Here is a 15,171-nt window from a genome sequence, read left to right as displayed (position 1 = left end):
AGAAAGAGAGATAGAGAGAAAATTATGCAACTCGTGTTCTGCAATTGTGCCACTGCTGCCTTTGTACAGAATTAGTGGTAAAAACAGCAGCAGCGCTGGCTGGATGCTGGGAGCAATTATGAGCCATCTAAGTGAGATGCTTATCAGTGGCTGAAGCTTTTAGAGCTCTCTCAATGTACAGTTGTGAGTGACTTGCTCTTGAGCCGCAGTTACTTTAATTAAAGTGTATGGGGTTGGTCAGAAGTAATTATCCTGTTTGGAGAAGAAAGAGGAGAAAAAAAACCCCACCTCAACAGTTCTGGGTGGCAATAGATTTTATAAACAACTTTACCAATTTCTTGTGCGTGTGTATATATGTGCGCGCGCGGGCGCATTTCCCATAAAAGGATTGGGCTGCTGGTGGGTTAGTGATTGGTGGTTGTTAACTAATGGCAAGAAGTGGGGCATAGACAGGGTACTTCATACCCAGGTCACAAGGCATCTGGTCACAGGATGTGCGGCCTCCTCTGTGCAGGCAGGCATAGGAATTTTGACTCAGGATGGCCGAGGAGAGAGAATCCACACATGGGTCTTTGTTAATTAAACAATTATGTTATTTAAATTAAATTATGTTATTTGTAACATAATAAGGGAGCTACCATCTATCTTACTCTTTCCACTCACTGAGATTCATTACCTTTTAAAGACATTCTCTGTTCCTACAGAAAAGCAAAACAAATCAACAGACAAAAGAATCTCAAGCAATTATCTTCACTTAGCATAGCTAAGTGGGAATGCTTTAAAAGAATCCGAGAGTCTTCCAAACTCTGGACAAAACACAGGGTTCTGATGCTTTCCGTCCTGTGTTCACATCACAAATGTCTTCCAAAACTCTGAAAACAAATGCGCACTAGAGTAATGGCTGGGTACCTCATGCACGGAGGCTCCAGGCGCACCGCTGCCCGGCCCGTTTAGAAGCCACAGTGCACAATCTTCACTTCATTTCGCTAGCTCAGATAGCCCTGGGACAAGGCCTGAGTAGGTCTCCAGCTTTTCTAGTCCATGACACACGTTCTCCCATCTCTCCAAAACAAGGCGGGCTTGCCTAGCCAGGAAAGCGGAATCAGGACATTGAAGTCTAGCATATTCTCTGCCTGTTAGCTTACCCCCAACAACTTCTACCTTATCATTCTTTACAAGGACATCCACGAGCATAGAAAGATGAGCTACTTGAGTTATACAGAAATATCAGAAGAAAAATCGACTGACTTTTGCTTTAGTAGGACCCACTTTCCCTCTTATTACACACACTATTTCATTCTACCAGGGTTCTTACCATATAGAGGACAGTAAATAAAGATTATCATGAATTTGATCAAATGCTTCAGTGCCTCCTCCCCTAGCCTATGAATGCACTCATTACAAATCAGCTGAATGGCTCATTGATTTGCCAGGAGGACAAGCAGACATACCCAATCGCTCAGCCAAGTGGATATAGACTGGGTCCACCCGACGCATGGTTTTCACCAGATCCTTTTTGCGGAATTTGATTTCTACTGTCCCTTCAGGCTCCAGAACTGATCCCCTGGATCAGAGAGAAAGAAACAAAACAGAAATAGAGGTTACTTTAAAAGGAAAGAGACAACAGAATGAGGCCAGTTACAATCTAGGGACCAGGAAATAGCTTCATTACGGTTTGGCCCACCCGTGGTTCATGGAAGCAATCCCAGGGAGAGAAGCAGGCACCAGAGATGAGTCTAAGTGAGGTATGAAGACGGTCTGGCAAAAAGCAGCTAAAATGACTTTCATTACCACACCAGTCTACTTTCACCTCAAAGGGAGAATACAGATTCTACTGGCTTCAGCTGATAAGGGTGACAGGAATTCCATTGGTTTCCAGCGTTCATGTATTTATTTAGGTTTTGGGATCCCCATTTGGGTGTGCTCTGGGGCTATCCCAACTCTGAGCTCAGGGGCAGCTCTGAGCAGTGCTGGGGTATCATGCAGTACCCATGATTAAACCTGGGCCCCCTGCATGCAAAGCATGTGCTAAGCTGGATGAACTCTCTCTCTCTCTCTCTCCCCCCCCCCCCTTTTGTCCAGCATTTATAGATAACGTTGCAGATAACAGTAGTGAAAAAACCACCTCCAGCACTGGTGTTGGTGTTGTACAAGGTCACATATGCCAGTAAGACACACAGCTACCAGTCTGCTGGTAAAATTCAGACACACCAGACCAGATCAAGCAGCAGATAAAACACTGTATACTCCCATGGAAAGGTCATAGATCTCAGTGTTACTTCTAGTGTATTCTAATGGATTAGCAGGAATCACAACACCCTAAATAACTTAAAAATTATATACTGAAAAACTTACTGTTAGTACTTTGTACATGGCTCTGTTCTAAGACCTTACATACAAAGCTTAATCCTATGCTTGAAGGTGGGTTGCCAAAGGGACACTCTGGTGGAGGGTATGGTACTGGACCACTGTCTGCATGAAATCCTATCATTTTTAATATTGTAAATCATGATGCCTAAAGTTAAAAAACCAAACACAATCCAATGCCCAGTTCATAGCCACCATGAAGTATTCCCATTTTTCCCCCTTTGTATTTTGAACCACTCCTGATTCTATGCTCAGACCACTCCTGGTGTGGCTCAAGGGACCATAGGGGATGCCAGGGATGGAACCTGGGTCAGCGGTGTACAAAGCTAGTGCCCTAACCACTCTACTCTCTCCAACCGAATGTATTTCTCATTTTATAGATGAGAAATCTAAAGTACAGGAAGTAAAGAGACTTATCCAAGTCTAATGTGAGACAGATCTATATTTAAATCAGTAATAATGTTTCAGAGTCAACAGATCTATCAAAGGGATAGATGAGGGCAATAAAAAGTTAGTCACTAATTATAAATTCTGCCTTTGTGAATTCTCAGTGAACTTCAGGCCACTCCTAAGTATGACACAGTTTTGACACAGGTGCTCTAAAAATGATTAAATGTAGAAATTAGTATGAAAAATGTTAAGGAAATTTGTTGTAAAATTTACCTACTTTGGAAAGGGTTAAAAGAAGCTTATGAAAAGAAGTTAGGGGCTGGAGCAATAACATTTGCCTTGCATGTAGCTGACCTGGGTTTGATTCATGACACCCCATATGGTCCCCTGATTCCCACTAGGAGTGATCCTTGAATGCACAAACAGCAGTTCAGCCCTAAACACTGCTGGGTGTGGCCCAAAAACAAACAAAAAAATATTCCATTTATGGGGCTAGAAAGACAGTGCAGCAGGTGGGGTGTTTGCCTTGCATATAGTCGACCTGGGTTCGATTGCTTGGAACCCCGTAAGGCCCTCCAGCACCACCAGGAGTGATCCTTGAGCAGAGTCAGACATAAGCCCTAAACATCACTGGATGTGGTCCAAAAGCAAAATAAATAAATAAATAAATTAATTAAAAAAAAAAAAGAAAGAAAGGTGCTTTGATCTATGTTATTCATTACTTCCAAGTACCTCCTCCCCAACGGAAGTTAGATTTTTTTCCTGTAGGTCTTTGAGTGCTGCAAATAACTGTGGTCCTCAAGCTCCTTGAATACCAGAGAGAGAGACACTGGACAACTGGACACTAAGGGAGAAACCTGGTACAGTGGTACAGATTTTGGGCAGCATGGGTATGCAACAGCAACCGAGCTTGCTCCACAGACAACACAGCAGTCCAGGAGAGTGAGGACTCCTCTAAATCAGACTTCTCAGAACAGCAGAAAGGAGGGAAGACTGATTGTGCAGGTTCCTGGGTCAGGGCAAATCATGGTAAAGGAAAGTGGGAACAGGAATCACACTGGGAAAGCGTGACACCAGCCCGGTTTCCTTCTTGTGCCAGCAGATGCCAATTTATGGGCAGCTTCTGATGGAATTCTCTTGGTTCTCATCCCCCACCCCCACCTTGACTCCTGGGGGAAACTGAGAGCTAGAGGGCACCTGGCAGAGGTGGGTGGGGATGGGGAAGGAGAGAAGTGCTACCTGCTTTCTCGGTCGGCGTACATCTCCATGTGCCGGGGGTTGATGGTGGGGTCGATCACCACCCAGGAGCCACCGCGCAGTTCAGCCTGTGGAGGAATGTAAACCATCACGGGCTGAGAGCACTCCCGTAGGCCGTCTACAATGTAAGCGCCAAACTTCAGCACCTGGTCGTACATGTCTGGGGAGAATAAGAAGAGTAAGGGATCATGAAATGTCCTACCCACAGCAGTGCTTCTGATAGTGTGGCTCTGGAGGTAACAGGCATGAGAAGAGCACAGCCACCTGGGGCATGCTGTCTGACCAACCCCAAGACTCAAGCTTCACCTTTAACTGCCCTGGGACTCTGGGGCATCTTCACCAGCATGAGACCAGTGCAATGCCTTCACCAGTTACGCTGCGCGAGCCCTGCAAATAGCACATCCATTTTATATCCTCCCTGAACTTCTGTGCTCAGGTCTCACCACATTAATTCACACTTGCTCTACAAACGTTGAATATTTTTCATGTCAATATGTGATCTCTCTCACTACATTAAGTTTTCTGAAGGAACTATTGAAGCTCTCTTTTTTCAATTCTTCTCAGTATACTTAGCATATGATAAGCTCTTAAAGTGTGCAGCTAATGGAAATGGGTCTTTCAAAAATTTTATCTTTGAAAACTGCACCTTTTATCACCTGCAGTGTCCTGTCCAGTGCCTAGAACATTGTGCTCAAAGACGTGTTTGCTGAATGAATGAACAAATACATAGAACACAAGAAAGAAAATGAGCTCTTTACAGGTGCGTTTTTATCAGGGTATCAATGAGAAAAGAAAAACTTTAAATGCATATGTATTTAATGACTAGAAGACACAATCCCCTAGAAAAAGGAACTCTGCAGTCTGCCCCCAAATCAGGAACAGCTTGAAGAAAAGGGGTCCCAGGTGCACAGAGATGGCCCATAGGAAGGAAGATAAGTTATTTCCCAACAATTTATCATTTCTTCCTTGACTGTGTTTCCCAGCACACTGCAGTCGAAACCTTGCTAAAATTTTAGGTTTGTGATTCCAGATGTTTAATGAGTTTTTCAGTAGAACTACAATGGATCCTTTCTAAACACCAAATAACAGGTTCGAATGAGTTCAAACTTTCCTATCAAAAAAAGGAAAAAAAAAGTGATCTCAATTTAGAATAAATCAATTGTGGAAATCCAAAGCAAAGAAGGTTTTTTTCAGGAAGGTATGAGCAAATCAAGTAGAAATTGCTTTCGTTGTAGTTATTGGCAAATTAAACTGCCACCTTCTCCAAAGTAAAAACGGCTCTCTGTACAAACCATCAGCAAGCACAGTTCATTGACAGGCACGAGCCTTTCTACTGGGTCCCTAAAGGCTACTCTGTTGACCCCAGAAATTCCAAATGTTCAGAAGCTGCCCCAAGAAAAACCTCTGATGCTATGTGGAATGTGTCTGGTCATAGGCTCTATATATATGATCAGAGAAAAGACATTTACTCCTTGGGGAGGAAAGCAAAGACCAAAAAAATTTACTGCTAATTACACAACTGCTGTATAAAGAGTGGGGAATAAAGGACTTTAAGCGCTTTACGCTAATTCTGTGGTTATGAAAATAATTGCTCAGTTCAAATTATTTTAACTAAATTAATTCTTTAGTGGATATTTCAACCAGTGCTACATAATAAAATAATTGTGCAATTAGCAGTACATTTTTCAGTGCTGCCAAGAGAACAGTCTCAGAAGTAGTAACAGAAAAGCGTGGGTCTCCACGGAGCCCAATGCTGCCATGGAGCAAGAGATGGCTCTGATGGAGGGGAAGGTCTAAAGAGCGCAGCCCCAAAGCCCTTCCCCACGAAAATGAAACGGCCCACCCTCTTCACTCCTATCTGTCTGTTAGAGGCAAATCCACAACAAAGTCTCTTTCGGTGTTGTTTTTGAGTCTGTTTCCCCCAGAGGAGGGGGTTTCTTTAAAACTGCACCTTCATTTACTAAATTAAAACAATTTTTTAAATGTCATATAGTTTGGGATGGAACTGAAACTGTTCACTCTCCACCACGGAGCCTGTTTACTTACACACACTTGTAGGTCAGTCAGGCACCAGGAAATTTCCCATGTCCAAGTTATAGGTAGGAAAACAGGTTGAGTTACAGAAGTGAGTGAGTGGCATAGATAAGACTTGGATCCAGATATTTTGGGGGCTTCAACTGAACAAATCCACACACTATGACCCTATTCTTACCTCATCATTCTTTTGCTGGGAAAGTGCATGAGATTGAGAGAATTTGCTTTGCAGCCTCTGATACGATGGCTGAGTGAAATTAAAAAAAAAAAATTCCAGGCACCTCATAAAGTGCCTCAAGTCCTACTGGAATGAGACCCGAATACAGAGCCAGGAGTAAGCCTTGAGCACCACCAGGCGTAGCTCCCCAAATCAAAATACATAAATAAGTAAAAATTAAAAACAGAAAGACTCTTGAATAAATGACTACTTCGAAATTTTTTACTAAGTATTTTTGCATGTTCAGAAACGTGAGAAATTGTACTAATGATAATAGCAAATTGGTGAGGGCTGGATCTGACTGCCTTTGGGACAGTCTTTTCAGGATAATCATTTTCAGGAATCAAGACTGAGTAGAAAAAGAAATGGCAGTTCCAATAAAGCTAACAGGTTTTGGGGGCCAGGGAGAAAGTATAGCAGATGGGGCACTCACTTTGCAGGTGACCAACCCAGGTTCAATCCCCACACAGCATTCAAGTACCCATATGTATGGTCCCACTGCAATGCCAAGAGAGTCAGGAGCAAGCCCTGAGCACCACTGGGTATAGCCCAAATACAAAGCAAGCAAGTAAAAAAAAAAAGTTGACAGGCTTGGAACACCACCCCCCCACCACCAAAAAAAAGTCCTCTATCTAACCTGAAACACTAACAAACCAAAATTCAGACACACCAAATGCAACAAAGACAATAAGCAAACTGAGCATAACCTATATGCTCAGATTAAATCCCAGCTGCCTTAACTCACATACTTAAAAAGTATGTGAAGTACAGATGGAAGCAGTCTGTAACACTGATGCATATTAGTCTGCAATCGCTTCATGTTTAAGAGTTTGGTGTTAGCACGGCGCTAAAACTTTGATGGTAGGTGTAGTGACTCCTATATACAAATAGAAGTGCTAAACTGAGCCCTTAAATTCTATAAGGTTGTAAAGTAATGACTTTTTTTTTTAATAGTGAGACATCATGAGGTACAGTTGCAGACTTACACATTTTTGTGTTTGGGTTTCAATTATACAATGATCAAATACCCATCCTTCCACCAGTGCCCATTTCCCACCACCACAGATCCCGGTATCCCTCCCACCCCCCATCCCCCCCATCCCACCCTGTCTCTGTGGCAGGGCATTCCCCTCTGTTCTCTCTCTCCTTTTGGGTGTTGTGGTTTGCAAAAGAGACATTGAGTGGCAATCGTGTTTGGTCTATAGTCTACTTTCAGCATGCTTCTCTCATCCTGGGAGGATCCTCCCAACACCTTTATTTGGTGTTCTCCTTTTTATCTGAGCTCCCTTTTCCCCTAGTATGTGTGGTTGGCCTCCAGGTCATGGAGTAAAATTCCTGGTACTAATCTGGGCCATTCTTGGGTGTTAGTTTCCTATTTTGTTACTTTATGTTCCCCAGATGAATGCAATCTTTCTATGTCTATCCCTTTCTTTCTGAGTCATTTCGCTTAACATGATACTTTCCATGTAGTACCACTTGTATGTAAATTTCATGACTTCGTCTTTTCTAACAGCTAAAGTAATGACTTCTTAAAAAGTCATTAAAAAAACAAAACAACAGAGAACAGGGCAGGGGAGGGGGTGGGCAGAGAGAAAGAGAGAGCAAGAGAATACAAGAACAGCCACAAGTAGCAATAAAGTAGGAGTCTCAAGGGTGAGACTAGGAACCTTAACGCTATATATATTGACTGTCAATCCCTGGGCCTTGAGAAATGCATCTGGGAATGAAAAATACTAGATGGGGGTCTGGTGGGGGTCAGGGGTAGGGGTGGTAGAAGCCTGGCTCTTTGTAAGCATTCTGGCAAAACACATTAGCATGAATAGTGATCACCCCGATCAGCAACTAAACTCCAACCTACCTGGGGCCTTTGTTGCTATATAACATGGGAGACTGGAGAGGGCACATGAGACTCAGGTTTGATCTCCTATAGTGCCTGATCCTTGGAGCACTACTGGGTGTGGCACCAAAACAACACTGCTGTTACACAACATGGATAAATGTACACACCAGGGAGCAGGGCGCTAGGGTATCTGAAAGTACCCAATGCTCTCAAGCTGGAACAGATCCTATTGGCTTAGGGCAAGATTATCAGTGAGGAGCTGCAGGTAAACAAGAGGCAGACATAAGCTACAGACATATAATGTCTCTCATGAGTTCATTATGGCTGGCTGGCACTAGATATTTCAACATCCAAGTAATCAGAGACTTTCAAATAGACTTTCATCCCAGTTAAAGTTTTCAATAAATGTTTTTTTTTATTGTTATTTATAACCTGTCCTAGGAAAAAATAATAAGTATAACATGAAAAGCCAACTGAGAGTGACCCCATAGCACCAGCAGTGAGGCAGCTTAATATCACTGGGATTTGCATCCTATCAAGCTATTCATGCTGAGGCTGGGACCCTGGTGCTAATTTCTAGTAAATTTCACGCTTGATGTCTCCCTGTTGTGGGTCATTGCCGGTTCGTCTAAATAAACTGCTTCCAAATGGCTCTTCCATCTAAATATTCAGCCAGTTTTTATAATTTAATTTTGCATTATGCTGAATAGCCTTCCGGCCAGATAGAGCTCATTGGGAAAAAAAGCACCAATACCATCTTGACATGCTTTTATTTATTTATTTATATTTTTACTGCTCGAATTAGACCTCCTAGGCCGACTAGTAAAGAGTTTTTTTTTCCCTCCACTAATGTCAATTTTCAGCATAGCAAGAGCTGTCTCTAATCTTTTCCTACTCATTACACACAATTTTGGAGTCATTTTACCCACAGTGCAGTCGGCTTCTAGCTGTGTGTTTGTGTGCACTGAGGGATGGCATAATTGTTTATTTTCCCTCCCTGCATAATCCCCAGCCAGTATTGAAACCAAAACTGCAAACATCTCCCCAAGGGATATGAAATGACTCTCAGCTTAGGTCCCTTTACATGAGATAATATATAGGAAACATCCTGGCCTGTATGTAAATATGAAACTCCAAGTTCTTCTCTCCCCTACTCTCACATAGATCTCTCTTTTCCCTTAAGTGTATTTGTTTTAAGTGATGAGAAAACAAATGAATGCAACAGCACCAAAACTCAAGAAGACAGAGCTGGTCCTGGCCTCTATCAGGGCAATAATTCCTTTTTCACTTTCTTCTTTTTTTACAGGGCCTCACATATGTAAGGCAAGTGTTCTACAGTGAACTATAACCCTTACTAATGATTCATTTTTCACCAGCGGTAGGGGCAGGGAGAAATGAGGGTTGTTATTTAATGGGTTTAGACTTCATCATAGTTGATGGAAAAGTTTGAGGTACATATAGGGTAAACGTTACACAACGCTGAATGAATTTAATGTCACTGAATCGTATTTACAAATGATGAAACATTATGAAAATTTACTGCAAAAATTAATTCATTTTAAAAAACAAAACAAAAAAACTCATTTCTCAGCCTTTGAAATTTCTTGTCACAAGAACCAAGAATAACCCAAAGCAGAGCAGAGGTAGGTGGATATGAAATTTCTCAGATATTAAATTCCAGGATTCTAGTAGGACTGTTTTGGGTTCTAGGCTCTAAAAATCAGCCATGGATCCTTATAAAAAGTCAGACGTGCTACAAAAAGTCAGATAGAACTACGTTCTTCTCTCAGCTGACTTTTTTTTTTTTAAACCTGAATGATTTTTAGGAAATGTACTTAACCCAAGTCTTCAATTATATAAAACACAGCCAACAATGTAGCCAACCTTAGAGGTACTTAGGATGATTATGTAAGATAATGCATGCAAAATGATTAGCACGGTTTCTGGTGAAAAGAGTTGAATGAATTTTAATTGTTGTTGTTCACATTGTTACAGGGCTAGCAGCCAACCTGGGCCTGAGCCAAAATATGTAATGACATTAAAGCTTTTCTTACATGCAGCACACCAGAAACTTTCTAAACTCTAGTTAGGATAAAACAGCCAAGCAGGTATGTTCCTACATACTGTCAGGAAGTGTGTATTTTTAATGAGCTGTGCTTCACCTCTCCCACAAGAGATAATGAAGGAATAAGATTTAGCTCTCTCCTAAATCTTATAGACAAGAATTTTTGGATAGGGCAGGAGAATAGAGCGGGTAAGGTGATTTCCCTATGCACAGCCGATCTGGATTCAACCTCCAGCACTTTGCCAGGAGAGATGCTTGAGCAGAGTCAGAAGTAAGCCCTGAACAAAGTCAGTGTGGCCCCCCAAATAAACTTGAGATCAAGTGAAATCTGAAGGTATAACTGAACTTCACATATGAAAGAGGTTTCAATTCTCCACCCATCAAAGGCCCATCTAAATACAGTATCACATTATCTGAACACAGTGATAGCCTGTATATACTTTAGTTATTATGACCTTATTATTCTGCTCAAGATATTTTTCTTTACTTAGACAATGCCTGTTTTTTGTTTTATTTTTGGATACACCTGGTAATGATTAGGCATCACTTTTGGCTCTGTGCCCAGAGATTACTCCCAGGAAACTCTGGGGACCACATTGGGTGCTGGGAATTGAACCCGTGTCAGACATGTGCAAGCAAGCTCCCTGCCTGCTCTACTATCTCTCTGGCTCTTGTTTTTGATTTATTTTTTTAATCTTCTCTGAAGCAGCTAGCAAGTTTCCTGTACACAGGAACTCAACAAAAATGTGTAGGATTGTCTTATTTATTTTGTTTTGGTTTTATTTTTGTTCTGGCGATGTTTAGGGGTTGCTCCTTGCTGCTCAGGGGAACCATATGGGATGCTGGGTATCAAACCTAGATCAGTTGCATGCCAGACAAAAGCCCTACCCACTGTACTATCTCTGCAACCCCATGGATTGACTTGTTTACTATACACTCAATATCACATGGCATTTTCACTCATTATCTTGTCAAAAAAGAATTCACCTTGATCGCTTAAAAAAGTATACAAACATTAGTTGCTGCCAGAAGTATAAAACTGGGGGCTTGAGCAATAGTACAGTGAGTAGGTCATTTGCCTTGCATGTGGCAACTGGGGATGGATCCCTGGCATCCCATATGGTCCCCCAAGCATTGGCAGGAATAATTAATTCCTGAATGCGGAGCCAGAAGTAACCCCTGGGCTTTGCCAGATATGATCCAAAAACAAAAAACAACCAAATAAGCAAAAAATTGAAAGTTCTTATTTAAAATAAAAGGTGCTCTCCTAGTTTCCAAATAAAAGCCCTGGCTTGGGAGACAGTACTGACACTTGCTTTGAACATGGCTGACCTCATTTTGATTCTCAGCATCAGATAAGCATATGGTCTCCTGGGCACTGCCAGAAGTGACCTCTGAGCACAGAGCTAGGATTCACTCATGGGCATGGACGGGTCTGATTGCCAAAGAGCCCTGACAAACAACAACAGAAATAAAAGACCACAGAGGGTTTTTTCTAGCCAGGTATGTGCAAGGTGTTGGCAGAAGCCGTATTCTCTCTACACGAAGCCAACCATCTATAAAATGGCCTTCCTTCCCTCAGTTGGACATGCTCTTGCCCCAAGCCCTATGAAGAGCTTATTCTTTCACAGTTTATGTCTTCAGCACTCAGCACTTATTCCAGCATATCAACTCCTCTCTCCTGTCCCTATGGCCCATTCTACTACTCCAGAACCCCTAATTCTCCTGCAGCGCCTGAAGTTGCACGCATTAGCACACTCAACTCCTCCATGAATGTTGTGCCTGAACACAGACCCTCCCTCCTGTGAAAGGTGAAGTGTTGTTTCCTCTGGTTTTCCCTGAGCTGTCGACAGCGGTTCTGCACTCTTAAAAGTCTTAGGAAATGGTGAAACTGGCTGCCCAATCACTCAGCAACTCTCATAGTGCATGGAGCAGAGCCTTTACAGTAATGGCCTAATATGCTGGAGACACTGGCCCAAGGTTGTTTTTGGATAAATATAACGCATCTCAAATTACTACAAAGCACAGCCTCTGGGGCAGAGTTTGTTTGCTTTCTTCTCGTGAAGGTTAATTTCGGTATCTATCCCAAACACCACAGAATGCTATGGGGGGAACATCAACAGAGTAAGCCCCCAGAATACTTCTTTTGTTAAATACTCCCTTTCATAAATCCTGATTACACCACTACTCTCATTGAAAGGGGGATATCTTACTGCTTTTAAGAAGCACTAGAATCCTTGTTCTGGCTTCCCGAAGCAATGTTAAGCTACATCTAGGAGTGATTCTAGCACAACCACCTTTCCCTGGGGCCCTCAGAGGGATTCATCATTCACCTGTGGAAGCATCTCACCTCAAGTCACCTATAGTAACTGTGTCTAATGGCTGCTGGCATTGCTGAGCTATCGTTTATGGGAATAATGAGAACAGAAGTGGGCCTGGGAGAGAGTTCTGCATGTCCAAGATCCCAGTTTGATCCCCAGCAGTGTGTGGTCCCGAGTACCATCAGGTGTTGCCTTGGTAGTGGCACTACAGGCCAGTTCTGTATATATCTGTTAAACAGACTGAATTTTCCCTTTAAGTCAAACCTCAGGAAGCACGTCAGAGGAAGCAGAATATACTCAAAGCGTAGGGTGAGGTGGCTGTTAGGACTCCCATAGAAACTACCCAGTAGAGGGGCCCAGGGCGATGGTACAAAGGCTGAAGCTGTGTTTTACGTGTGGGAGGCCCAGGTTTGATCCCAGCCCCACATAGTCCCCAGAGCACTGAGCCTGGAGTAGCCTTGGAGCATCAGCAGGTGTAACCCCAAAACTCTCCCTCAAATTAATTGTGTCCCTCCAGTCCAGCACTAAGTCGCTCACCTTTCATTCCACCAGAGAAGCCTCTCCAGTTGGCAAAGACCATCAAAGGTAGCCCTTCACGGTTGAAGTCCTTGATAGCTTGAAATGTTTTAAATGCAGAGTCTGGGAACCAAACTTGGCCAGCCTGCTGGATTATCTATGGAGGAAGTCAAAAGAGAAAGACACAATGAACAGATTGAGGGGGAATCTCACCCAGATGAACAAGGATTTACTGATTAAAAAAAAGTACTCTAAGTCAAATTAAACGAACAAAATCAAAACCCACTACACAGAGAGATCATCTTTGAAGTTAAAAAGTTTTAACAAATACTTCTCTTTTTAAATCCTGATCATCATGTCACGACTCCAGTGGAAAGGAGGGTACCTTATTGCTTTACTTGGGTAGTTTTTGGTTTTGTTTTTAGGGCACATCAAACTGTGCTCAAGGTTTATTCTTGGCTCTGTATTCAAGGATAATCTCTGGTGAATTTAGGGAACCATAGGTGGTGCCAGGGATTGAACTCTGGTCAGCTGCATGCAAGGCAAGCGTCCTACCCACTGTACTATTGCTCCAGCCCAACCTAACTGCTTTTAGTAGATGAACAAAATCTTTGTTCTGGGCTTGCCAACGCAACATTAAGCCATGACAACACCCCTCTTCAAAAGCAGAACAACTGCAATGGTATCGAAGTCTTTTCACTTCTGTGCTTGGCCCAGCTTTCATTCATCAACAGCACACTTGACATGACATGGATGCTACTGAGTAACCTGTGTCCTGATCTCCAGCATCCCCTCTTTTAAAAAATTTTTTGGACCTTGTCAAGATACAAAACAGAAGCCACCTTTTAAAAAGGATGGGTTGCAGTGTTCAGACTGGGGAAGGGAAGAAGACTTCCTTATCAGTTTCATGTGTGTGCTCAGAAAATCTTCAAGTAAAGTAGCCCTCAGCACAGTCTTAACTGCCTTTCTGAAGCCCACCTCCCTGCCAAAGTCAGCTGCTTTCTGCTTTTTCATGTCGATAAAACCACCAACTCCCTATTCAATTCTTTCAGGCAGAAGTTAGCTTGTGGTCCACTTAGAGCTGTTTTAAAAGTGAGCACAGAATGGTCTAAAATCCTTTGGAGCTGCCAGCTGCTCACCCCCTCTAAAATGGGTGGTCTGCAAAGTGGTTGGTTTATAAGGTATTCCCAGGCCCTGCAGAAGAGAGAGACAGCCCCGAGCAGTGACACACAGGGGACCTGAGGTGATCTACCTTTGCTTCAGAATCCAGGTTTGCAGGATCAGCAGGAATACTGAGCTCCACAGTTCGGGTTTCTACAGCAACTACTCCCACAGGTATTCCTCCTAACCTGATTTTAAAAAAGAACACAAAAGTCACATAAGAACCCAAAGTATGTCAACTTGGAGCAAGTCATTTCTTTTCCAGGCCCATATCAAAACAGTGGGGTCTGAGAGTGAAGAATATGACTCTTCTGGGGGTAACATGTGAGTCTATTGGGCTGACAAAAACAAAGATCATAGAACTTTGTAAATACGGTGGGAAATAACCCTCTCTACCATAAGGTAAGTCCAAATGAAGAGGAACCTCTATATTCAGACCCAATAACCTTGCATGCAGGTATGCATATTCCCAACTCTGTGGCCGCCATATAAAATTTCTCAGTTCTCTCCAGAGCCATCACATTAGTGACTTCAGTGATGATGGAAGGAAATGTTCTGAACAGCAGCCGAAGCCTGAAACCTATAGTAACTGTGTCTCATAGCTGCTGGTGTTGCTGGAACAGAGCTATAGTTTATGGAGATAATAAGAAATAGAAGCGGGCCTGGGAGATAGTTCTGCATGTCCAAGATCCCAGTTTGATCCCCAGCAGTGTGTGGTCCCGAGTACCATCAGGTGTTGCCTTGGTAGTGGCACTACAGGCCAGAGCAAGGCACATTCTTGGGCCCTGGCATTGAATCATACAGCCCAGTAGGCCAAGTGTCATGGGGAGTGGTCCCTGGACTCCCTTAATAGTGCAGGGGCCATCCACCCTCCCCTCGGCCCCAATGGGACAAAAATAGGAAAGTGGTTGAACAATTCCTTAGCAATCTCTTTCACTGAAAAATATCAAAGGGACAAGAATAAGTTGTAATAATAATTCTGGTTTACAATGGAAGTATATCT

The 15,171-nt window shown here is 42.8% G+C and overlaps 1 protein-coding gene across 8 annotated transcripts in view; it reads right to left on the bottom strand.

Annotated features, from left to right (window-relative positions):
* ACACA (acetyl-CoA carboxylase alpha) overlaps positions 1-15,171 on the bottom strand; it is a 322,008-nt gene that overhangs the window by 19,686 nt on the left and 287,151 nt on the right. For all 8 annotated transcript variants that reach the window (XM_056128109.1, XM_056128108.1, XM_056128110.1 and 5 more), the window contains 4 exons: positions 14,260-14,356; positions 13,029-13,164; positions 3,997-4,174; positions 1,452-1,564 (listed from right to left, as the gene is read on the bottom strand). In XM_056128109.1, the coding sequence (XP_055984084.1) occupies positions 1,452-1,564; positions 3,997-4,174; positions 13,029-13,164; positions 14,260-14,356 (524 nt within the window). The remainder of the gene's footprint in view (positions 1-1,451; positions 1,565-3,996; positions 4,175-13,028; positions 13,165-14,259; positions 14,357-15,171) is intronic.

The sequence above is a fragment of the Sorex fumeus genome, unplaced genomic scaffold (genome assembly GCF_029834395.1).
Source record: "Sorex fumeus unplaced genomic scaffold, SorFum_2.1 ptg000063l, whole genome shotgun sequence".
Classification (NCBI taxonomy): Eukaryota; Metazoa; Chordata; class Mammalia; order Eulipotyphla; family Soricidae; genus Sorex; species Sorex fumeus.
This window is presented reverse-complemented; position numbering and strand designations above follow the sequence as displayed.